The sequence below is a fragment of the Pelmatolapia mariae genome, linkage group LG12 (genome assembly GCF_036321145.2).
Source record: "Pelmatolapia mariae isolate MD_Pm_ZW linkage group LG12, Pm_UMD_F_2, whole genome shotgun sequence".
NCBI lineage: Eukaryota > Metazoa > Chordata > Actinopteri > Cichliformes > Cichlidae > Pelmatolapia > Pelmatolapia mariae.
This window is the reverse complement of record NC_086237.1, coordinates 35,435,516-35,461,908: the sequence shown is the minus strand read 5'-3', so window position 1 is coordinate 35,461,908 and position 26,393 is coordinate 35,435,516. Positions and strand designations below refer to the sequence as shown.

General features: G+C 38.1%; 1 protein-coding gene across 4 annotated transcripts in view; it reads left to right on the top strand.

Moving 5' to 3' along the window:
* Positions 1–26,393, top strand: part of taok3a (TAO kinase 3a) — a 66,812-nt gene that overhangs the window by 9,502 nt on the left and 30,917 nt on the right. For 3 of the 4 annotated variants that reach the window (XM_063489416.1, XM_063489417.1, XM_063489419.1), the window contains exons 2-3: positions 18,822–18,935; positions 25,903–26,142. In XM_063489416.1, the coding sequence (XP_063345486.1) occupies positions 26,011–26,142 (132 nt within the window). In that variant the 5' untranslated portion in view covers positions 18,822–18,935; positions 25,903–26,010. Of the gene's footprint in view, positions 1–10,469; positions 10,625–18,821; positions 18,936–25,902; positions 26,143–26,393 lie in introns of those variants that run through there. The other variant, XM_063489418.1, reaches the window with a different exon arrangement.

Below are 26,393 nucleotides of genomic sequence, written 5' to 3'. Positions count from 1 at the left end.
GACACGGCTTATGTGTGTTTGTGTGTGCCTGCACCTCCAAGAAGAGGAGATACAAACTGAAACTGAGAACAGCAAAATGGCAGTCGTTTCATCTCTGAGAGACAGCTGAAAAGAAATAAGTGGACATGATTTATGTGAAAATCAGAACAAATATACTTGGAGTCAATTCTGACATGTAGGGCAAATTAGGAGTCATAATTTTGCTAGTGTGGCCAAAAAATATCCACATGGAAATAGCTTGGAGTGGGCATGCACTGGCACAATAATACATACAACAGATTAGGACTTTTGCAATGAATCTCCTCCCTCGGATGGCTTAGGACATTATAGTTAAACTTAGCACTGTCATTCTGGCCCTGGGGAACAGAATCAAAGTGCAGAACCGTGTGAATGTTGATGAAACTGTTGAGCATGGTTCTGGTTGTACTCCTGGTCTCATCTACCTTGTTGAGTCTTGAATACTGCGAGGCACTTCATGAAATCTCGACTTAGAATATTATTTACTGGTAGCACTTGTTGCAGCTGGATCACTGAACCATGCTTTTAAATAAAATTCTCTATAACATTGGTGCTACCTTTAAGTTATTTGTATGGGTAAAATCTGGCCTCCATGGGGAAGATATCACATTTACTCCCCATGTTTTTTTTTTTTTATTATTATTTATTTATTTTTTGAGTGTGAGTAAAAGAGGCTTGGATGAATCAGTAAAGATCTAAAAGAGGAAAGGGGGGAGGCTAAGTTCTGAGCCTGAATTAATTCCCAGACTAATTGCGGGCAGACTTTACAGGGGATAAAAGCTGAAATCCTAAAGCTTAAAGCCCATGGGCCCTCTCCCACTCTGTGTAAACTCCAATGATGATGTACATAATTTATACTGTCAGTGTATATTTGAAAAAAGAAGAGGGGAAAAAGCAAAACACACGGGAAATGACTCAGTGGCCTAGATGCATGTTTCCTTTTTGGGGTTTCCTCTGCTTAATTTCCTCCCTCCATCTTTCTCTTTCGTTTTACTTTAGCATGCTGTCTTTTCTTTTTAAAAGGCCGAGTAAAGAAAAAGGGTTATAGGTTGTGTTTCTCCTGATGTGTTGTATGCACTGAGACATACTTTTGACAGATTATCAATCAAGAAAAATGTTCCCTTTGATTCTCATTAACATAAAACTAAATCAGTTGAGGCACTGTGCCATGAGCAAGCAAAGTTTGTTGTGTTTGTCTAGAACAACATACAGGCTTTGACACACACCTCTTCTGGCCCTACTCCTTATAATTTTTTTTTTAAATCATTATTTTGGTCTTTTCACGGTTAACTGAAAGATACAGGCTTCATTAGAAAACGGCAGTGGTACACTAGCGCTTGCAGGACAGCTTTATTCAGTCTATTATAAAGCTGACATCTTTGGGAGACCTACCCATAAATGTATAACTGTGATATGCAACATCCCATGAGGCCTCGACAAAAGACTGCATGACATCATCGCTATTCCTCCAAGAACACGGCCTTCAAGAAAGTCAGAAAGGGTGTCTCATCTGTCCCACATAGGAGTCTTAAATGGAATCCATTCACTGAGCTGTGAGATTTAGTGTAGACTCATGTTCATTGCTTTGACTTTGTCTGAAGAGAAGGCAGTATTGCTCTGAATTCGACAAACCTTGCTCGGCAGATTAAGAAAAGAAGGCCACTGAAAAGATTAAGATACTTCTCCAGGCAAGGAATCTGAATCTTTGTTCTAAGTCTCTTGCACCAGATTACAGAATTTAGGGAAATCTGATTCACTCACCCTGTTGGAGGCAAATGCTCATATGCAAAGACCGTAGTAGTTTGAGTTCCAATGATGGCACTGGAGCTCCAGTCATTCCCAGCTAATGGCAGCTCAACCTGCCTATTAAATTTTGCTCTTATTAAAATTTCATTATGAACAAAACTCAGCAAGTAGCGGCTACATGTCCTACTCAGTGTAATGACTTCTCTTTTGCACGGCTTTCACCATAAAGCATGCAGTAGGCCTCTATTAATCTTTCTGCTGCTTGATTGGAAAATCCTGTTGGGCTTTAGAGTAGCACTTCACTCATCTCAGCCCTTCACTATACATGTGCATGCGCGCACATTTGAAACTAGATCAGCTGATGTGTACTTCCACAAGTTAAAATCCCTGTCTGTGTGTTTTCGTGCACCTTCCTCAGTGACTATACTTTCATGTAGTGACTAGTGTATTCTTGTGTGATTGTGTTCATGTACAAAGTGTTTGTGTGTGAGCATTTTCTCATACGTTCAAGCTCATGCATTTTGCATGGCCTTTTGGGAAAGCAGAATGGGGCTACAGCAGTTGGATGATTCACTGTCTGGTGTGGGCATCTGACCACTACTACTTGTCACTGTGGTCTCAAGGACATGCCTAGTGAAGGCTATTGCTAAAAGACTCAAAGAGCAAAGAGTGTTCAAGTCTCTGAAGACCTTAAAATTGATGAGTACAGTAGTGTGTAAAATTCCTCAGTTATCAGTACTTGCCATGTCATGTTTTAAGTAAAGAATTCTAATCATATTCCTTTAAATATTATTGGCGTCTGTAAGGCCTTATCGCCTAAGTGAACTGGATATCTCCTTTGTGTTTGTGATGTGGGTGTGTTTTTTTTCTTAGCTTTTTTTTTTTTATTGGAATTATGCAACAATACAGCCCATCTGAAAAACTTGATTTGATGGGGGGTGTTTTATTCAACAGAAGGTAAATTATGTATTTCATTTTAGCCTTAGTAGTGCTGGAAAGTACTTTATTGACTGCTCATTGAAACACTGAAACACATTACTGACAACAGAGAAAGGTTCTGGTTTGCTATTTGGAGCAATCTTGAGTTCAGTGTCTTGCCCATTGGCATGTAAAGGAGCTGGGTATCAAATAATTAGTGGACAATCCACTCTACCACCTGAGCAACTATCCACAGCTCTTGTGTGTTTATGTGTGGAACTGGAGAATATTTTTTCAACCACAATGAAGATCAATACAGTTGAGAATTGATAGTGTCATAAACAGTTCCATGGTTATTGCCTAGTCGATATGGCCTATCTAGTCATCCAGCCCCAGCTGAGCCTGCATAGATATGGCCAATGGCAGTGGATGTTACACACGTTTATACCAGTTTACAACCAAAGCAGTCCAGTGTGTCACAGAGTGTCAGTAACAGCTCGGTACCTGAATGCTGAGACCTCTTTGACCAAAAGGCATTTACGCCTAATTGTTTTCCTTTTTTTGTGAATCAAAAAAGGGATTTTTCCCCTAATGATGTAAAGACACACGAGGCCCTGGTTTTACTTCAAAGTAAATTTGTTACTTTCCTATTTTCTTACCTAAACTTAGCACCAGAAATGGCTTTTAAAATGAACATTTTAAGCATTTCACACAGTAACTGTAATATCATTTTCGACTTGTGTAAATTGAAAACTATGGGTCTTGGTTCAGTTGATTTCTTTAGGTGTGAAAACATGGTGGAAAAATATCAACGTGCTGTGCCCCATGATTTGCCTTTCACCCACCCATTATCGTAGGCAAACTATGGGTATATATTTAGTCATGACATCATTACAGTAAATGTCCTTCATACTATACTCTGAGAGAATAATTTGCTCTGCTCATGTGACTGTAGTTTTTTGGTTATGCCACTTTTGTTTAAGCATTCAAAAGCAGTAGAGGCCTAGTGAAGTGGAAATCGTCTGAAATACATGCTTTTTTTTTGTTTCAAGGTGAGATACAGGGCAGATATATGTATGCAGTTATGTGTTTGTCAATCTATTTGTATGAGCAAGAATACATTAAAAGATTACAATAAAAACAAATTTTTTGAAACTAGGGAGAGGAATGGAGCATGTGCAGAAGAAGAACCAGTTAAAATTTTGATTCAGTGTGGTTCAAAACCAAATGCCATCATCCTTGGCATAGCATGCAATCATTCCATACCCTTTTTTATGGTTGTCTTTGGGCTTTTTGCTTGGACTTGTCTTAGGTGAATCAAAACCGCAAAAATTACAGGTTGCACATGTGGAAGGATTTTTTTTCTTAAATTATGCTTGCCCTCACTTACCACATTATACATGTATTTTGCCTGTGAAAATCTATAAATCAATTTAGTGTTTAAATTTCAAAACATAAATGATGTAAAAGTTTTGATGACTTATTTAGAAGCTGCTAAAAATGTTGTAGCTTCTGTTTTACTGTAGAAAATTTAATGTTTGCAATATTCAGATTTAGAATATTCCAGCCAGGTAATTATAGCTATTAATATGGCCGTAGATGTTTTTTTTTTTCCATTGTAAAACTGTAAAAGATGCAAAGACACTAATACCTTAATAATTTTAAAAAGTAATTTGCCGGGGTTAGAGAGCTATGATTGTGCTTGTTAGTTGAAAGTAGGTGTCATCACCTGACAGTATGTAGACAGAGTCTGACAAATACTCTAAACTTGGTGACACACAATTGAGTTTTATGGATTAAATTAGGCTTGTCTGTGGGATGATGATTGCAGGTTACACCTTGTTGCTCTGATTGACTGGCCTCAGTCACCCAACCCTGTCATTAATATCTATAGTGCAGGCCCATTAGCTAGCTGGACTATCACCTGAGCAGGTCATAACAAATTTGAAGATGAAGCAAAATGTTTTGCAAAATGCTGGTATCTTGATATGTAATTGAGTGGGAGATCATTTCAGGATACAGAAATCCATTAAACATTAAAGAAAACAAAACAATGAAAGGATAGCATTCTTGATTTAAGACCTATGACAGAGTTTTGACTTCTGCTGTTTGTAAACTGTCTAACAACATGAATCAAATATGGCTCAGTGAAGGAAAAAGAACTTAAATCATAAATCTTATTAAGCAGGAATCCACATCTCTTGCAACAACAAGTAGGCTGACATAAGTGTTATTTGTTTTTGTTTTCTTTTGTATGAATTCCCATCCCTTTCTTCTTACCAAGCCATTGTTAGTCCATGCCCTTTTGGGCTACATAGTGAACTGTTTTCTGATCTGATGCCCCCAGCAGGATGCGATCATCTGTCTATGCCTTGACCTTTTATGGTCATGGTGACATGTGGTTGCTGTTATGGAACTTAAACATGCTTTGAACTTGAACAATTATTGCCAGGATTGAAAGAAGACTCATGTTACAGTCAAATGTTTTGCCCGAGCCATTGGTTCACCTTAAGCACCACTCCCACTCCACACTTTGTCACTTTGTAATGATGTCACCTTACTTTATCCTTTGCTCCCATTATAGTTACAAGAGCTGCTGGAGGACTTTGTCAGTTGATCGATGCAGCTCTCCACCCTCAGGAGTTTCATACAGAAATATAAATGCTTCTGAGGCAAACCAAATAATCTTTTCAGTTCACATAATTGTAAAGTTAATTATATAAGACAACTGACAAAACATATTAAAAGAGATAAAAGTGTCTAAGTAAAAGATCAAATGAAAGGATTTGCAAATGATAAAGGGCTTCATCAACAATCTACTAATGGTAATTTTGTGGAGAAACTGTTTTGGACTACAGCTGTTGTGTGTTTATTATCTGTTCCTGGACATCCTAACACTTCACAGCAAGAAAAACACAGGTGTAACTAATCCCATCAGTGACAAGTTGTTTATTTCAGTTTTAAAGTGATGCAGTCATTTTAATACCATCTGTGCTTTCACTCTTGTGATGTTTTTGAAACTTCCCTAAAAGGCAATGGTGTTTTAAAGGAATTTGATCTGTGTTGTTTAGTGTCTGGAAAGTGCCAATTAAAAAAGGAAAACAAATACTTTTGAGAGGTACATTTTTCTAATTACTCTGGGCCATAAATTAAGTCACTTGTGACTTCAGACCACAAAGGTACAGTTATCAAGTCATAGAGTTCTTGAATTAATCATAATTTGGAGACATTTTTAAAATGTGTTTTGTTTGAAGGGGTCTCAAGCCAAAATGCTGTGTAAAAACATAGATGAATACAGTCCATCAAATAAAGATGCAATTAGTCTTAAGAGCTTTACAAAAGAAGCCAAATGGACTTTAGGTTTGCAAAAATGGTTTCACCTCTCATCCAAGAGGCTTCTTCATTTCTGAAGAAGGATGCAATTACTTTCATTTCACCAGTTACTTCACTAAGACTAAACATTATTATGAGCTCTAGAGACAGAGACCTCTTTTATCCTCTCTTAATATCTGCCATGAATCTTTCTCTCATTTTAATCAAAAGACCCATTATTAGCACATATTACCTCTGTCTGTATACACATACAGGAAAGTGTACTTTTACTGACTCATACTGTACATACTCATACTGACACACAGCCCAAAGCCAGCGTACAAATTTTGTCCAAGCTAAAAAGAGAATATCTAGGTTAGTGTGAGCCCTGGGGCTAATTCAAGTGTTATTTTATGGGTGTATTTATATATATTTATTTATTAACATCACGTTCTCCTGGGGACCATGAGTAAGTCATTGTTGCTAAGGTGCGCGCAAACCCTGCAAACCGCTTCAGATTAATTGAATGTTTTGGATATAATTTGCATAAATCCAACATGTGCATGTTGGTGTTTGTTCAGTGAGTCAGCTTAGAGGAGGTGGCGCTGGTGGAGTCGTGCTTTTAAAATAATGAACTGATCCTGTGCAGGGCCTACGAGGGTTTTCAAAAAATAGAGTTTGACCAAAATGATTGCCCAGGAGAAAAGGAATTACATAAACATGGAACTCCCACATTTAGACATGTTTTAATTGCAGGCACGTCATAGAAGATAAAATATACAACAGAAAGCTGCCATGACGCAGCTGTAAGGGTCATAAAATAGCACACTGGAGCTTAACTGTTTCTGAGATTAGGTAAGATTCAAAATATTTTTATACTGGTTATGGTAATACCAGTTCCTAAACGGTTATATTTTGACATATGTCTGTGTTAATACTGAATCTTAACAGTTAAAGAAACAGATTTATTCTCTTTAGTTAAAATTTTAGAGCCTATACTTTATTAAACACCAAAATCAATATTAAATTACAACAAAGTTGAAAGTGCTGAAGATTTTTACTTCAAAAAACATAAATATCAAAACACAGTCTTCATTCTCTGGCACTGTCTGTATGTGTAGAAAAGAGTCATAAAAATCCTGTTATGTTTTCATCCACCTTAAAGTGGAACAAAGGTGTGTCTGTGTTTGATTTCAAAGTTCAATAACTCTATTGTCTCGTGCTTTGTTGGCCTTGTTGACTGCATGCTTCCCTGTCCTTCTTTTTTTGTTCTCAGTTCTTTTAATAGCCCATCTTTAACCTCTTTAATCCCTTTGCTTTTTTCATATCAGTTTTGTTTATTTGAACTGTAGAGTAAATAGAAACCTTTACTTAAACTGTTGCAAAGGAAGATGCAATTTGTTCTTGCAAAAAACAAACAAACAAACAAACAAAAAAACGTGCTATAGCTTCCTGCCTGTTCAGTTTTTTAAAGCCAGTGTGAGGTGAGTAGTTGTCAGATGTTCTGATTTAGAGTTTATAGATAAATATTTACATGGAAATATTTGATGTGGGATCCTCAGACAAACTGAATGTCTGACAAACATAAAAGTGCCATAAAGAAGTCAAGTACACTGATTTGCTGTGTGCCTACACCGGCCAAAAAGCACCACAACTATGAAATGAATGTCTGTCTAGGTGTAAAATATTTACAAGGCCATTACATTATAGGAGCGGTCACCCTACCCTCATAGCAGTCACAAATTTTGGTCCTAATTTTCCATTCCTCTGAATGTTATATTATCCACTTGTAGAAATGTGCATATACTACCTGCGCTCTCACACATATTTTCTGATACTTTAATAAGTTTTTATTACCATATTGAGATCAGATTTTCTGTGTATATTTTTCCTCATTAAGGGGAAAATTAACTATTGAACTCTAGATTATCTATGCAGATATTTCACAGTATGACATAGTTATCGTTTAAAACTATCAAGATAACAGTGGTGACTGCAGCTGTCAGATAAAAAAAGCAACTAAAAATCCTGTGCTGCAGTTTACATTTAGAAATATGTTTTATTCTGTTGGGAATTAAAAAAACAGAGAACTTCTAACTCTTGCTTGGATTTTTTTAAAGCAGCTGTGATGGTTCTTTACTTTTTTGGTGCAAACTTTAGAATTGTTCAGTTAGGATTGAATAAGTTTAAAACCAGAAATCTGTTCAGAACAAAACCTATTCCAATGAAAATGGTGGTCTCACCACCTTCCATATATTTCTGAGAGAGAGGCAACATTTTAAATTGCCAATTAAATGCATTAAATTGCTGTTCTTGTTTTCATTAATACAGCTTCAATACTGTGCTGCCCACCAAACCGGTAATATGTCCAGAACAAATTGCATCTTCCTTTGCAACATAGGATGGCCATTTTTCTAGGGATGTGCGCATGTAGAGTTGTGGTCACAAGTCTACACACACACCATATAGATGAATGTCATGGTAATTTGGCCGTTCAGGGCTGGGCGTTCAGGTATGTACCAGCTCACTCCCGGTGGCTACTTGGCAGGGCCTGGCGCCTGTTGCTCGGTCAGGCCTCTTCCGGGGCGCGGGGGGCCCTTGGCCCTCGGGCCTCTGGGCCTGCGGCTCGGTTCACTCTGGCACAGCTGGCTGCCGGCAGAGCCGGCGGGCACGCCAGTGCAGCCCCCTCTGGCTTCTGCTCTGTGGCTACTGGGTGACCCCTCGTCTGGGGACGGATGCCCCTCCGGTGGTACTCCTTGGGCTCTCGCACTCTGGGGCCTCTGGATGTCTGGAGCCTGGATCTCCTCCATGCCTGCTTCATGCCCTGGGGGACGGGGCTATGGCCCTCTACACCCTCTAGCAGACCATTACATGGGGAAACCTTCTGAATACAAGCGCGCTGATCCACACAGGTGTGCACACAGGTGTTCACTGTTCATAGACATAAACTACACCTTTCTTGGCTGCTATTTCAAAGCACATTGTGCGCTGTCGGTCCTGCGTGCTGCACAACAACATTCAATATTTAGTATTTACTGCTGTTTACACTTAGCTAGATTAATGCGATGGTGTTGTGTTTAGTATGTTGCTTTGGTTTTTTTTTTTGCTTGTTTTCTCTTCTTTTTCTCTCAACAGGTGATCCAGGAGATTTTTTCTTTCTTTCTCTTTTTAAGTGCCCTTTCTCACTGTCCCTCTTCCCCTCTGTTTTTCTTTTCCTTCATCTTTCTTTCTCCCTTTCCTATCCCCCAGTCATGTCTGTCCCGTCTGTAACAACTGAAAATAAAATAAAATAAATAATAACAACAAAGGTCGATCAAATGGACCAATACGGCAAGGCCGTGATGATCCATTTGGCAAAGTTAATCCATTAGGTATCCTTGTTGGTCTTCAGACAACAATTCTGACGGCTAAAGAACCAAATGGGACAGGCAAAAAAAGAATAAAAATTTGGCCGTTCAGTGATTTTTTTTATTTTTTATTTTTATTGAACTGCTCTCTTTCTTGTTCTTTTTGCAATTGATATATAACCAAATATTAGTGGGGGGTATGTGTTTGAGGCTGTATATATTCAAAATTGTTTATTAAATTATTTTATTTAAAGGCATTAAAGATGTATGCTGAACAATCATTCCATCATGGAAAAAGGAGCAGTTCAATAAAATAATTACAAACCAAAATTATCATGTATGTTAACTTCTGACCACTGCTATAGGTTACAGGGAACTGCACATCATGTGAAATTCTTTGTTGTGCTTGAATGTTTGTTGTGACAAACCAAAACTAACCAGATCAATTGTATGCACTGTAACAAAAACAACCACTAAACATTTAAAGAATTTGCTTCAGAGACTCTGCTACTTAAGGCTGATATGCATTGTTGACAGTTGTTGTTCTAAGTGTATAGTGGACTGCAGAAGGCTCAAAGTAAAGGGAGACTTGGCCTACTCTACTCACAAGTGGAACAGCATCTCATTCTCTGTTTTGAATAATTTGGAGCTTTTGTAGTTAAATGCTTTCTTCTCCTGCTCGCCATCTCTACTTCTTTCTTTGTTGTGTGTGTGGTTGTAACCTGTTGATCCTACAGCTCCCGGCCAGACGTGCCCACAGATAAACCTCCTGCTCTTCACCTTTTACTTTCTCTTATGTGCAAAATTGGCTGTGAGGGACTGTTGAATAATTTAGCAGCCTGGTGATGGGGCTCTGTGACACTGCTCTTAGTGTGTTTACTTGTTTCATTGTGTGTGCGTGTGTGTGCGTGTGTGTGTGTGTGTGTGTGTGTGTGTGTGTGTGTGTTTGTATTTATTTAGGGAGGAGGGGTTTGGAAAAAGACAGTGTGTGAGAGAGACTGTGAGTTTGGGAAAAAAACAAGACAGTAGACCACACACACTATTGACAGGGTTGGAAGAAAATGTTCAGCTGAAAAGGCACAAGCACAGATAGTTGCCAGAGAGGATGAATGGCTTTAATGAGAAAACTCCAGGCTTTGCTCTAGAGGGACAGACACACAGACCGACCCCTCTGTATTCATGGGATTTCTCTGAAAAAGCTTTCACAGTGAATGAAGGATGGTCTTTGTGCAGCAGAATGAGTGTGACCAGTGCTGTGCGTATGTTTGTGTGCCTGCATATGTGTGAGTATGCCTAGCTTTCATTACCATTTTCAGACAAGTGCACATGTGTCCAGCGCACAAGGTATGCTGGCGATGCATTAATTGGGGGATGTTTTAGATACCACACAGGTTGGCTACTTCATTACCTCAGTACAAATGAAAATCACTCGTATAGAGAGGCTTGGGTACTGTGAATTTGCTTTACAAGACTCCAAATTAGGATAAAATACTTTTGTAGCTTCTTGGATGGAAAAATGTTTCAAAGCAACTCAGAATAATCTCCTCTGAACTTTTAGGTCTTGGAAAGAACATTTCAAAGATGATCCTTGTATATGCTGAGACTTATGTTAGATTATCTGTGTGATTTGATTTTGCTGGCATTATCTTTCACTGTGCCGAGATGGATAGAAGCAGTTTTTCCAGTGCAAACAATCAGAAGTAATGACTTTATTTTTTAGCAAACCAACATTTCTATCTTCACAGAAATCTTTTTGTCTTGCATTTAATTTTTTATTCCAATACACATTGTCAAACAGAAATTAAACTTTTTTTAAATTTAAGATTTAAATTTACATGGCATTAAATGCAAAATGTTTCTATCTGAAAATCTTTTTATTTTTCATTCAGTTACTTTATAAATGAATTAATTGTTTGTTTATTGAAATTTTCAATACATTTTCATCACTACTCTCTCCACGTCTTAGATTAGATTACGTTTTTAGGCCTCTCAAGTCTAAGAGGCCTAAAGCCAAAGATATAATAGGCCTCCAAATCATTCTCATGTGTGAAGGCTTTTATGTGTCTTGGTTGTGCTTGTTCCATTCTCATTACATAACACTCTGTAGGTCTACATAATTGAAAATGGCTTTTCTACATCCATGTGGAGATTAAAATTGCCATTGACCTAAAAGCTGTAAGACACAAAAGGGCCGTCCTCCTCTGCTTTGTCACAAGTGTGAATTGTGTAACTTGGGACTATTGAGAGCCGTTCTACTGTAATAGACATTGCGAGTAACATTAGGGCCATTGTTGCTAGAGGTGCCCCTGAATCCGAATTTTTAAAATTATTGAAATTGCAATAATTGCAGGCTTACATAAAGTACAATATGCCTCTTTCAGAGGCAGGATTTCAACTTCAGTATTGTGTAAGAGCATAAACATAAATGAAGCAATGGAATAAATTTCATAGCATTCGTTGCTAATAGATAACTAAAGTCTTAGGTTCTGTTCTGACCAATTCTGCTTAAACAGAGGGACTGGGTAACACTATGGTAATATTGGATGAACCAGGACCTTATTTTGGTTACAGTGAATTGGCATGTCTTGGCACTTTATGGTTGATTACAGTAACTTAATCACCCCTTTCGGCATGTACTTCACAGTAGCTGCAGCAATGTGCTGGTAACATTATCTCTTATGCACTAGACTCACTCAAAACACTGGACCCACGTCACACACAATTTACACATACTTACGCTTTGACCTTTTGGAAGATACGGGTATCAGCCTTCAATTTCACTTCACTAAGAGTACAGCACAGAGTCTGACACTTTGAAGCATTGTCTTTCAGGGACTTTCATGGCTGTTTTGAAAATGCATTTTAACAGTGAATATTTTTAAAGGCTGAAAGAATTTAAGATTATCAACATGTGTTAATGACAGTAGTGACCAGGAACATTTGGGTGGCATTATTTTACAATTAGAGATTTATTCAAAGTTTTTCTGTCTTGAATGATCAAAAAAGCTGTCTGGAGACACAGTATAGCGCACTTTATACACCACCATCAGTGACCCAGTGACATTATCTTCTGTCTAAATGCTGGTTCTTAAACCTGTTTTTGCTATGTATTCTGGCAGTGCATTTGCAAGAAAAAAAGGTTTTGAATCCTTTACCATTTGAAATAACCAGTTTTTGGCATTGATTACTAACAAAATATTGTGGACCCAAGCTGTTTTGATGAGAAATCATCTTTGTAAAATATGGGTTTGGCTTACTTATTGGATGACTTGATTGACAAGCTCTCTTCAGGTCATGGCACAGCGGCCATTGGTAAACAAGACATTTGTCTCTCTTGTGCTCTCTTTTTCTTTAAATCATCGTGTTGTTCATTTGCTTTTGAGTTTTGGGTAATTGTCTTGCATCACTCACCCTCTCTGACGTTTTAGGTCATGGACTGCTCCCCTGACATTTTTTTTGTAAAATTTCTTGATTCAGATTTGAATTCAAAGTTTCTTCAGTTATTGCAAAGCATCCAGGCCCTGGGGTAGCAAGCCATGATATTGGCCTCCACTATGTTTCACAGCTGGAATACAGTTTTGTTGTTGAGCGTAGAGCTGGGCGATAGAACGATAACGATATGTATTGCGAAATAACTTTTTCTCGATAGAAAAATTAAACTATTACGATAGGCCTCATCTCTCTTGTCCTCAAAAGAAAAAAAAGAACAGCCAATCCAAATTAAGTAGCGCAGAGCCGAACCAATCACAGCCGCAGCGTCACGTCACGTGACTTGTTACGTACAGCACAAGTGCCAAGGCGCACATGTGTATTTGTTTTTGCAGCCGGGCTGCCCAGGTAATGAAGGAAATGAGTTTGCCGACTAGAGAAAAATCAACCGAGAGCGTGAGCGAAGGTTACCGAAGAAAAAAACGATGATGGTTCCAATGCCGGAGAGATTGTCGAACGGAAGGGCCATAGACGTTCCGTAGTGTGAAGGTATTTCGGCTATTTCAAGTCTGACAAAAAACAGAGTAGCGCGCACTGTAAATTGTGCCGAAAGCAAGTCTGGAAATACAATAAACCGGTGCATGCTCAATCTCTGACTGAAAGCGTCATTCGGCTTTTGTCAGACTAAAGTAACTGTTAAAACTGTTTGAAAAGCTAAGCTATACAACAAGCAGAGATTGAGAATTTCCTTTTAGTTCTGTTTATTTGATATTGACAAAAGTTAGTCAATTTTGTCTGTTCTTCTGTAAAACAAACTAAGATTTATTTTTAGAATTAATATTTTGTTTCTAAGTGGAATTGACAATTTAGTAGTCTGTTTTGTTTGTTCTATTTTGAAACTTAAACGCTTTAGCGGCTGCCTTTTGTGTAGTTTGCAATATTTGCCTTTATTTATCTGAAACTGAAGTCTCATGTTCCTTAAGTACATCTACCCTGTTGAACTTATTATGGGAAATAAATATTTAAATCAAAACAAGCTGCTGATTATTTCACATTTTACTTGTGAGCAACGGCACATTTAAATCTTACAAATATATTTATTTGGCTTATATCGTGATATATATCGTTATCGCCTGAAATGAAAAAAACATATCGTGATATGAAAAAATCTTATATCGCCCAGCTCTAGTTGAGCGGTGCCTTTTTGCCCCCCTCTAAATAGTTTAAATCATCTGACTGCAGAATATCATCCACAAGTGTTGTGGAACATCCAGCTGATATTATTTGGAGTATACTTTAAAAATGTTTTCGTCTTGCGCTTCTGTTAACACCATTCTTATTTAGTGTTTGTGTTACAGAGAACATGAATCCTTTGTTTTTTGTTGGGTTTTTTTGTGAGGGTTTTTGGCCAGTCAAGTCAAGACTTCTGCAGATGTTTTTCCCCTATCCTTGCATCCTTATTTTACATTATTTGAATTTTCAGGGTAATCAGTGGTAGGAAGCGTAACAACACTTCTTCTTCTTCTTCTTTTTTTTTTCCCCTCCCCCTCACACAGTAGTAAACAGACACTCTTACCTAGAGCTGACAAATGCCACGGAGCCTTTTCTAGCTCTATGCATGATTTTTAAAATGCTTCCTGTGAAAGTTATGGCGATCCAGACATAGTTTTTTTTTATAGAGTGGGGACTTATTTTTTTCCCTTTTTTCTTTAAGGATGTGATTACTGATTACTTTTTCCATTCACACAATGGAAACCCCCCCAAAAACAAAAAAAAACATTCTGCTGATAAAGCTGCCGATTACATTTGTTGTCTCTGCATTAGTTTAAGTCACGATCGTAGGCACACTAGCTCATCTCTAATCTGTACTTCATCCCCACGGTGCTTAAGCGAGATAGAAATGTAGAGGTCCATCAAAGTAATCTGTGCAGAGTTCATCATAAGTCATCTAAAGCACAAATAAGTACCCACTGTGAGGTTCTGAGCTGTTGTTGCTTTAAGGCAACAAGAGCGAATCACTTCAAATAAACTAATGAGTAAGAATTGGCCCAGGGTTTAGGTCGGTGGATGGGCCACTTATTTGTCTAGTATTTGTCCCTCAATCCACCAACGCCTACATTTATGTTGGCATTAGGCTTAAAACTAATCTGAGAAGGTAACAGTCTTGTGTGCGTGTGTGCGTTTGTATGCATGCATGTCTCAGTAGTGCCACTAAGCTCTTGAGATGAGAGCTGCCCTGAAGTCTCCAAATCCTGCTTTACAGCATAAACTATGTATGTGTATGTGTGTATTCTTCACTGTGTGAAAATGAGTCACTGCTATAAAAATCCACACCATGCCACCCTGGCAGAATAATCAGAACATAATGTTTAGTTTCTTTCTATCTCGCTGGATTAGTTTATTTTCATCCGGGAAGAATTTTTCGTGTTGTTGAAATAGCCTCGTATTTTGGTTGCCTCGGCTTTATTTAAAGCGGTGTGTCACTACGGGACATGATTTTAAGCACAACTCCAAAATGACTCATCAAAAACCCACCTCAGCCATCCTCAGCCACACTGGGAGTCATTGATTACATTTGTAAACTTTGAGTCTTAGTATCATTCATTTAAATTTAGGAAAATCAACATTCAAAAAAGAAGGATGAACTATTAAACTAGCCTAACTGGTTTTTAGTGCTCCAATTATGCACATAATTCAAAAGTTGGCTACTGAGACCATTTCTCGTGCTTTCAGTTCTTAGATTGCACAAAATTCCCCAGGTTTCCATGAAGGAAGTGATGTCATTGTTTATAACGTCTACAATCAGTTTTGTGACATTTTGTTTTTACATGTAAAAACTGAAACCAAAAGGGGATTAAAGTTGGACAAAGTCCATGTTTGACACCCTAACATCTCACTTGATGAATTGTTTGGCCAATCCCCTTGAAAGCCGTTTCTGAAATTTTTATTTTATTTTTTTTTTTGTTTTATTTTTTATTTTTTTTTTATACCAAAAACAAGAAATGCAATATTAGGCGATTGAAGCAGTTTTGTTGGCCAAGTTGTGTCTTGGAAATTGACAACATGTGACTCAAGATTTCTGATTCATATCACAGTGTGTCATAACAGGAGGAACAGAAAGTAAGAGATGGATTTCAGGATTTTGATTTCTAGGCAATACACTAATGAAGTTTATGAAAGAATGTTAACATAGAATGTCAGAGATGGTGTTATGCATGTTTTTCAGAGCATACATTACCTTAATTCTTCTGAACTTGGAATAAGAAGTAATTTGATTAGTATTTCACTCAATTATGTTTGTACATGGTGAGCATGGACTAGTTAAGAGCCTTAAAATCAGAAACTTTTCACATGGGCTGTCACACTCTTTAACTTATATTCTACAAACCCACAATATCCCTAACCCTGTGTTTTTTTTTTTTTTTTTTTAACTTTACTGTTTAAGGCATGACCACATGCTCTGTGCCTTAGTCTCAGCCATTTTTCTGTGATTTTTTTTTTTCTTTGTTAAAGCACATTTCATCATGTCATGCTGCAGCTGGCCCACTAACCTTTATAACCTTCTCTTTTCCTCCAACACCACGACTCACATGCATGCACACCCACTGAATGCTCTGAAACATTTGGTTGGCATTGCAGCAGTATGCCTCTAAGCCACCAGGCCAGGAGACATTCCAGTTTAACTTTCATTTTTTTAATTTAATATGACCTCTTTTCTGTTTCATTCACATAAAATGTGTAAAGGACCGGTATTTACAAAATTGCCTGATGAAGCAAAATATAAGGAAAGACACAGTAATTAAGACTTGATTATGTTCCCTTGTGACAACATGGTTTATCTATTGTAACTCATTCTGCTGATTTATTCTTCATTTTTGTACTGTACATAAAATATTCATGTTTTTTATTCAAATTAAGTATCTTTACAGTCTGCATGCATTTTCTGTGTTTATACCTCTAACCCTTATCCATTAACTAATTGCTCAGTTAACAGATAATTAATCAGCAATCCAATTTGATAAAAGATTGTTGCAATGAAGTTATGACAATTTGTACAGCCATGTCACATAATTAACTGAACAAGATTTTGACTCATTTCAAATTAGTGTATTTTAAAAGCCCTTATATAGCTCACACAGTACAGTACATCGGTGTAAAATGCATTATTTTATTTCAAAGTGAAGACAATCGAAACATCTTTAAAACACTCACAATGCTGCCTTTATGTTCTTATCAGTCCATCAAATAAAATTGACCTCGTCAAAAACTCGAAGACTCAAATAAAAGATGCAAATAAACCTGCACTGTTATACTTATTCCCACTACATAGACTGTACATCTTTTTCTTTTCATTGTTGCTTGGTCATAAATGCCAGGCAGGGTGGAGTAAGCGAGGAGGAGGAGAAGTGCAGCCACAACTTTCCCAGAGGCTCATGCAAGCGTCAGTTGTGTTATAAATCATTCAGGGACACTCAGAAGGGGCACAATACATTTTTATCTCTCTTCTCTCATCTCTGAATCCCCTCTCCCTGTTTTATTATTGAATGTGGTTCCTTTGAGCGTCCAATCTGCCACTCGGCACCATCAAAAAGAGAGAGGAGGAAGTAGTGGGGGTTAACCAATAAGACACAGAGAGAGAGAAGGGTAAAAATGGCTGTAATGTGGGAGGCGGAGGAGATGAGGAAAGGACTCATTCCAGTTTGATTAGACACAGGAATTCTGTTGCTCAAACAAAAAGGTCACAGTGTCATTTGTGTCCTAAATAACAGATCTACTGTAAATCTTGATTGTCCGAGACAACAATTGATTTTTATTGTGTGCCCGTCTCAAAACGACTATGTAGTTGTGGGTGAGGTTGTATTCACTGGTAGTTGATGCTGTTCCACCTGCTTGTCAGAACGAAATAAAGGCCAGTAGCTGACAGCGCTCTGCTGTCAGAACAACTCTCTCAGATTTGATGTGTATGTGTGAATCGACTATATGTGTAATACTGTGTGTGTACGTGGATGAAAACAAAATATGCTTGCTTGTGGGTGTGCTTGCAAAAGCTTGTGTCCATAAGCACTGTATGTAGTGTCCTTGAACTCATGTATTTGAAAGAAGACGCATTTGTCTGCAAAATAGGAAGCACTTCTTCATATAAAATGCTCGGACATCTAGCCTGAGATGTTGTCAGCTGACTGTAGTCTAGCATAGACCTCGAGCTCCCTGTGAAAATGGCCAAGTGGGTGTAGAAAATCAGTCAACATGAACATGGTTTTTGTATCTGTCATTCTGCATAAAGGTAGACTGTGGATACATGAAGATGGTGCCTGTATTTTACTGCTGCACTGAATAAAGTTATACCAATGAGCATTTTAAGGCAAAAAACATCTTACGCCCGCCTTTTAGAGAAAATGTACACAGATTACATTTCCGCTAAATTTTCTGTTTTTGTTATGGAAATTACATTGCCATCTTTCCCGAAACTGAGAACATAATAAGTATCTATCACTAAAAAGATTTTCATTGGCTGTTGAGTCATTTCACCATCTGCTGTTATCAGATGTGTCATGCTATTTGTTTCAGTTCCAGAGTGCACCTATGACATGGTTACAGTTATAATTTAGTGTATCTCATATATATGCTGTTGACCTGATGAATCAGTCAATGGAACTTAAATTTTTACATGACACTTTTGATTATTTACGCTCAGTGATGATTTAGTGACCTTTGTTACCGTACACTCTGTGAGCACTACACCTATGGCTGTAAAGAATTCCTTATGGTTCTTACTGGTAAATATACCTTTCCTCCTTTTTTGTTTTATGAGCCAATGAACAACCCTTTGGTACTCTAGGTAAGGAAGATGATATAAAATGTAGTTCAGATGCTTGTTGAGACTGTAAAATGTTGTGAAATGGGGAAAAAAATACTAAATGGTTGACGAAGTAGTCACTTTCAGAGTGAAGCTAATGATATGAGATCAAATTGATAATCATAGTGTCTAAAATATCCCCCCCAAAATTTTATTTGTTTATTTTTGCTTTTTTTTTTTTTTTTAAACCCCAGGAGCAGTATTCCACCAGTCATGAGGGCATCTGAAAAAATGCAACACTGGATTTAAACCGAGAAGAGAGAGGGAAGACAGGCTAGTCCTACACACCCCTCAACACATTTCTACAGGTAGGTTATGAATTTGACTCTCTGAAGCTGTTTGATGTATTGTTTTTGCATATTATGACGATCTGTCTATGAGCAGTTTTTTATTTTTTGTTTTATTTTATTTTTAATACAATGAATTCATCCCCTTCATGTTACAGTTAAGACAGACGACACAGGGATCAGCCAAATGCAAACTGGGTCAATATTGAAAGCTTCTGCCCTGCTGGCTCTCTGATGTACTTAACAGCCAATCACCTCTCTTTCACACTGATTTGCAGGAATTTTTCCTCAGGTTGTGACATGCAAAAAAACTTTCTTGCCTGGACCAGTTTTGAAGTTAACAGCAGTTTAAATTAAAATGAAAGTTCATGTTATGTCACAGCTACATCACTGTTCTTTTTTTCTATAGTCATTGTGATTGTGTTTTTGAAATGACTCGGACTAAGTACTGCAGTTGAATTTGGTGGACAAGGGCTGCATTAAAAGGAACGTTTTTATTTGGTTTACTTTGTTATACCATAGTTGTTTTCAGTTTTCCATAGAAAGTCATTTTGCTCGGGGACCACTAAGCTGTAGCGATTGAAGAACTTGAGGTTTGTCTGTGGTTTGCAGTCTTTTATGAATTAGGCAAAAATGTAAATCCTTCTGCCAACTTGTCATCATTACACAGAGAGCCCACAGCCATCATTGGAATCAGTGAAAAGGAAAGCGCGCGTGTGTGAGTGAGTGTACATTCTGTGCCGTAGGCAAAGCTTGCTGCTGAGTCACACCCTGATTGGGGAGGAAAAAAGCTTGTGGGGATTGGGTGTGGTAGAGAGGAATGATTTTGGTTACAGAACGCCTCTCTAGGCAAGGATAAAGACTTACTTGAAATGTCTCGACTTCCCCTCACTGTCAGTCTTGTGAGCTCGAGGGCAAAGAATCTGTTAAGTTCACACTTTAGAGAGCTGCTTCACAATCAGGTCCATAAGACAGGTCACAAATACTGCTTAAGAATGTAACTGGCAAGGTGTCGAGGATGAAACTGAGTGAACTTTTGACTTTAGCTTTTTGACTTTAGTGAAGACAAATGTTTCATGTCTTCACTTTCTTCATAGGAAAACAGGGGCTCACATGGCCTGAAGTGATTCTCCCACCTGATTAAATGTTAATGCCCTTAGCAGCTTTGTGTCATGGCTTCATATGAGAATGGAAATCTATCTGTCAAAGAAATGAAAGGTTTTTTTGTTTATTTTAAAAAATATGCCTAACTCTTCATGCTTCCTGCATACGTCCTCATGAGTGTGGCTACCATTTGAAAGAAGATGAATTAACTGTGAACAGAGACAGACTGCAACAATAACTTAGGCCTCGAATTTCACTCCATTCCAGGCCACTCTGTTCACCAAACCAACAGACTGCTAATCTTGCATGATAACCCCATGTGTCAGAATATTAGATTCTGTTTGACTGAATATCATGCCCATAATAAATTTAATTTGATGGGTTATTTGTAGTACACGGATAAGAGCTACAAACTGCAAAAGCTGTCCTTAAAAAAACAAACAAAAAAATAACCCTTGGGCTTAAACTGAAAGCTCCAATAATACTGATATACCTGTTTTTGACAGTCCTGACACCTATTTCTTCAAATACGTTATCTATCCTTTTTATTATTGCTCTCTCCACCAATCCTTTATTAATTGATTGTTCTGTTATGGTGGGTGATTTGTCTAATATTATGCATATAGAAGCAGGTAGACTTTGCTTCCTTTGATGAGAGAAGGGTGCAGGTTGCATGTGTGCATCTTTGTGGAGTCTACCCGTGCACCATGGAAATTGCAGAAAGATAATGCACTTAATAGTTGATGGTGGCAGTTTGCTTGATGCTTGCATTTGGAGTTTTATCTACTTGTTCCTGATTTTAATATCATTGCTCAACCTCAGGACAGGTCAAAATGACCCTCAGGCTTGTGCTTCAGTGGGGACTCCACCACTGCCTGTGAGTGCTTTAGAGTCATCACTTCACTACATCTGTCAGTGGCCAGGCAGCAGTCTGGAGAATTACCATTCAAATTAAGCTATTGTGCTATTGAGGTTGTGCCAAATATATGTAGTCTATCCTTAAATGGCCATTTGTGTTGATTCAGAGCATACACTTAGATTGTGCATTTAAGTAGGCTTTTATATTATTCATACAATAACAAGGTTGACCCATTTTATGCCATGCAAAAGCATAAACACACACATGCATGCACATGTCACACACACAAATGCCGTATCCTCCAAGGACCTTCTCCTACTCCGGTGAGATGTGAGGCTCTATCTGCGCACATTACTACACTAATACACACTACTAAGGCTCTAAGCCCGCTTTCTATAATGTCATGATAGGAGTTGAGAGAACTGGATTATTACGTAATTCTTATTCTTTCACTCTCACACACATACCCACCATAGGACTAGCCTCAGCGTACAGTTTGGTGGATTTTCTGCTTCTTTTTTTTCCGTTTCTGATTAGAGCTGGTGATTTGAATCCCAGTAAGAATTCCCACAGTCTGTCTAATTCCTGTTCCTGTCTAAAGCTGGGAGGAGGGCCAGTAAGCTGCTAAACCCCCCTGGCTATACACACACATATGGGCAATTGTGTGCTCTCATTGATGTATTGGTGCAGATACATGCTTGTGTACAGTACCCTGTTTATCCATGTGTAAACATAAACATACATACATTAGTGCATACCTGCATTTGTGATGTAAATGTACACAAACAACCTCAGAAGCATGTACTTCATTTGTGCACACATGACTTTAGATAGACGTGAACCTACTGTAAATGACTGCATGCAAAGAAAATTTTCTTTTTTCTCCAAGCTTGTCTTTTTCAGGCAATTATTGATACTGTCATTTATTGATTATTATTGATACGGTCTTAGAAACTTTTTTAATAACTCCTGTACAATACAATGGGTTTCAGAATTAGTTTACTCACCTTTTGCACAGAAGAAACTCAATATTTCTGTGAAGCTGTCGTCTGTTTTCATTTATCAATAATATCAATTATACAAAACAATTCTGTTTCCTCTTTTCTCTCTTATCTGTCTATGTGGTAGCCCAGTTAATTCTTATGCCCTTGCACAGTCTATTATTCAGGTATTGTTTAAAAGAATATAATCATTAAAAAAATAATGAATACAAATCCTGTATTGAAAACCTTTCTAAATGCTCATTTTGAACAATATTGGTATGATTGGCTTTCTGGACCATTTTATGGTATGTTATGTTTATGGTAGGTTATTTTCATATAACTGGCCAAGAATTTACATTGCGGTGTCCCATTTAAATACTTGCAGTGCCGCAGATGGTATAGAGCCATATCTGTTAGCTTGAGTGGTCCTTAAGAACACGTTGGCACATCAATTAGTGATAGCAATGCTAAGAGGGGGCCTAAGGGTATTATGGATATGCTTTGTTTCTGCATGTATGTTTCTTGTATATGCCTAATGTTAAACTCCCATAAATATTTTTTGATTGTGTTTACTGACATTAGAATAAATGTGTTGTTGGTGTAGTGTATCAAGATGCAAGCACTGTTGTTGTTTTAAACTTTTTTCTTTTTTTTTCTTTTTTTTACAAGTATGTGCACTAGAAAGATAATACATTACATTTTTAAATATCATGACAGGATTTTTTTTACTGGTAATACCTGATAAAAGCTTGTCAATGTTAACCCCTGCCTGGAAACGGTATGTTTTGAATTTTTTGGGACCAAACACTGCCAATTCATGTATGAACTCACTATCAAGAATTTTAGTGGAAAATCCTTCTCATTGCTCTTCAAAACATATTAAATTCTCCAGTGAGAATTTAATATGTGTTTGTGTTTGTGTAAGTACTAGTCAGATTAGCATAAATCACATAATCTCTTTTGCACATAATTTGTATTTATGATGTATAGCTTATTGTATATAGCAAATCCTGTAGCCTAATTACCCACCTGCGCCTCACACACATCCCATTTACACACTAGGTGTACATTATCTCTGCACATGCAAAAAGATTCACACCTACGCATATGTATAGTGTCATTCTTTGAAAATGTGGCTATGAGTATGTTGTAAAAAAATTTACACACACAAGCATTTAATCTGTCTAAGCCATTTGCCTAATCAGCTCTCTCAGAACAATGCCATTCATAGATCCTTATCTCCCCCCCCCCCCCCCCCCCCCCCCCCCCCCCACACACACACACACACACACACACACACACACACACACACACACACACACACACACACACACACACACACACACACACAGCAACTGTCCAAACACTGGGCTTTGTTGGGCTAGTAACAGCTTTACGAAGCCCCCTGAGTTACAACCTGTTGTTGCCACATTGCATCACTTCACACATTTCAGGAGACTGGAGGAGGAAGAATGGAAAAGAACGAGAGAAGGAGGTGTTCAGTCTCTGGAGTGATCACATGAATTCGGTGTTCATTTGCTTCATTTTTGTCTCTTAGAACCATCTCCTGACTGTTTCCATCTTTGTGGCTTAGATCAGCTGTCAGAGTTCGGGTAAAGCCCACTTACTCTGTTGGACTTTTTTTTTTCTCCCCCCTCTCGTTTTTGTTACCCTGTACCAAGTAATGAATGCATCATAGTGAGGGTATGTACATGTATATCTGTACTTATGTGCACTATATGCTGTGGGTGTGGGGAGAAAGGTGAGATGGAGGTTGTGTCAGGCTTTTTTTTTTTTTTTTTTTTTTTTTAGTAGTTATGTTAGAGAGCTTAAGCAGGAGAGATGAGAGAAAGACGGGGCTGATGCAACCAGGAGACACACAGACAAATGTTTCAGAGTCACTAACACAGACATGGACACACACAGGTTCATATTGTAGGTGCACTTAGGAAAAAACAAATTAAATACTTACTGCTGTATATATGTGTTTATGTAAGAATAAACATTGCACACACATGCATCCAGATATAAGGTGATGTATGCAAGTTTCTTAAACTGATTTATATTCTTTTATTGCACTTTTATGTTGGAATAAATATAACATACACATTAATAAAATAGTACTAATGTTTAATTTACAACCCACATTATTGAAAAAGTTCATTGATTGGATATTTGATGAGATCACAAAGAGCTTCGAGCTGTTTAACCAAGTTTTTACTGAACCATTATGCACCAGTAACTGTGCACAGTATAAGTTTGTGTACAAACTGCTACACTGCTATATTGTACACACTTCATCAACTGTAAGATTTTTATTATAGTCATGAAGAAGCCATATTAGGGTTTTATGTTTCTGAGAAAAAAACCTCTATGACCAATAGATGCCTTAAACTAATTTGTAAACCTGCATGTATGATCTATCACCTTATACAGGCTGATAAACTGGAACCATGGCCGTTGTTTATGTGTAAATCTGTGGCTACTTACAAGAATGTTGTGGAGCATTCTTCAAGAAAAGCCAGAGCTAAATGCCATGAAATTGATTTTAGTCAGGCTACAGCACAACTGATTTACCCAAAGCTGAGATGTTACGGCAGCTTTTTAAATGGCAGCAGGCTGTCACAGTGCTCCAGGAGACCTTTCTATGTGCAGAAGTTCATAAGAAGCAGCATGTGTGTCATTGTGGTTTTCTTCATCATTATTTCTAGCATTCACTGAAATAGACTGTGGGCAGTGTCACTGTATATTTTGATTTATATTTAGATTTTGGAATATGAAGCACAGCAACAAGTCTTTTTGCTGCAAACCACTCACTTTACTTACTTTTGATATTTCAAAAGTCTTTAAAACTTACTTATGTCCAAGCTCATATCCTTTAAATTGAATTGGGTAGTGTCATCAGCCCAGTATATCTGTGGAAAAACTTATCAAGAGTAGCACAAGAAGCTGACAGTAGCTTCCTGGTTACATCAAGTGGACAGTTTAAAGTACAATAAAAGCTGTTATTTAGCTTTTTGGGGCCATGTGTTGTAAAAAAAATCCATGTTTCTCAATTGAAATTCCAATAACCAAAACATACACGAAGCCTAGTGACACATATTTCTGTCCATACTCAAAACCCCAAGGCTGGAATCACTATGCGTCTGGTGCTATGGAACAGAGGGCTCAGGACTTTGCCTTTAAGACTGATATTTTTGGAGTGGGTGCAATGGCTTAGATCCCTTTAAGAGCAGAGGATTAGGATGATGCTGATGCTTAGTGTCTTGGCCTGGGTGCCTGTGTGTCTTGCTGCCTCTGCCTGTATGTCAGCTTTCTCTGTGTGGGGCTGGCCTTTGGAGCCAAATTTACTTGCTGCATCTGGCTGATGTGCACACAGATTTCATGGTAGAAAGAAAGAGAGAGGGAGAGAATGAGAGACACTGGTATCAGAGAGATGCTGTGCGACTGCGTGCATGCGTGTGAATGTGTGTTGCATGTTCAACGAAGCTAACTGGAGCAGGGTGTCCAGGATGCATACACGCTTGATGGCCTGGCTGCAGCCTTGTGATACAAAACTGTCAGCATTAGTGTGTGTGTGTGTGTGTGTGTGTGTGTGTGTGTGTGCGTGCGCGCGCACACAATGTCCAAGTGTGGAAATGATGCATCAGTGACTCAACTTCTGCTGTCAAACATGTGCGTGTGACTGTGTATGTAAGTGTGACTGTGTGTGATGAGCAGCAGGACTAGACGGCTATCATCGTCATTATTAGCAAATTTTTTTATTATTTTTTTTCCTGTCTTATCACCTATCAGCTGTCAATGAGAAGCACTAATGAAAATACTCAAAGAAGCCCTGCAATACTGCACATGAAATAAGGATATTCTGTGAAGTGACATTAAATCAAACAGTGTCTGGATGTTCAGAAGTATCAACAACCATCCTTGGGTGTAAATGCATCTAATTTTAGCATATATGCTAGGAAACAAATGTGTTGTTATCCAGTGCACGGCAATAATTATCAGCCTAATAGTCTATTCTCTTGACCTTTCTTTTTCCCAGGTCTAGCTGGCCAATGCCGGACCCGTCGTGGATATTTGGTGGTGGTAGTAGCAGAAGTAGCGTGTATGTGAGTGCGGTCCCTGGTGCCTAGCCCATGTCCAGCACATAATGCCGTCGTCCACACGGAAAGGAGTACCGAAGGACCCCGAGTTGGCTGACCTCTTCTTCAAAGATGACCCAGAGGACGTTTTCTGTGACCTGCATGAGATCGGCCATGGCAGCTTTGGGGCCGTCTACTTTGTAAGTATCAGTTCACAATTATGGTAACTCTGGCTTTCAAAGGCCTTGAAGTAAATTAGAAATTGTTCTTTTTAAGATAGATTTAAAGTACTTAATTTGGGTTTTGCAGCTTTAGCGATACAGATCTGAAAGAACAGCAAAAGTGGTTGGAACATTTAAGAAGTTGCATAAACACTTCTAACATTATATATTGCAGTTTATCATTGTTATTAGCTAGTTACATATACACATACTTACACATCCTGCTGAAT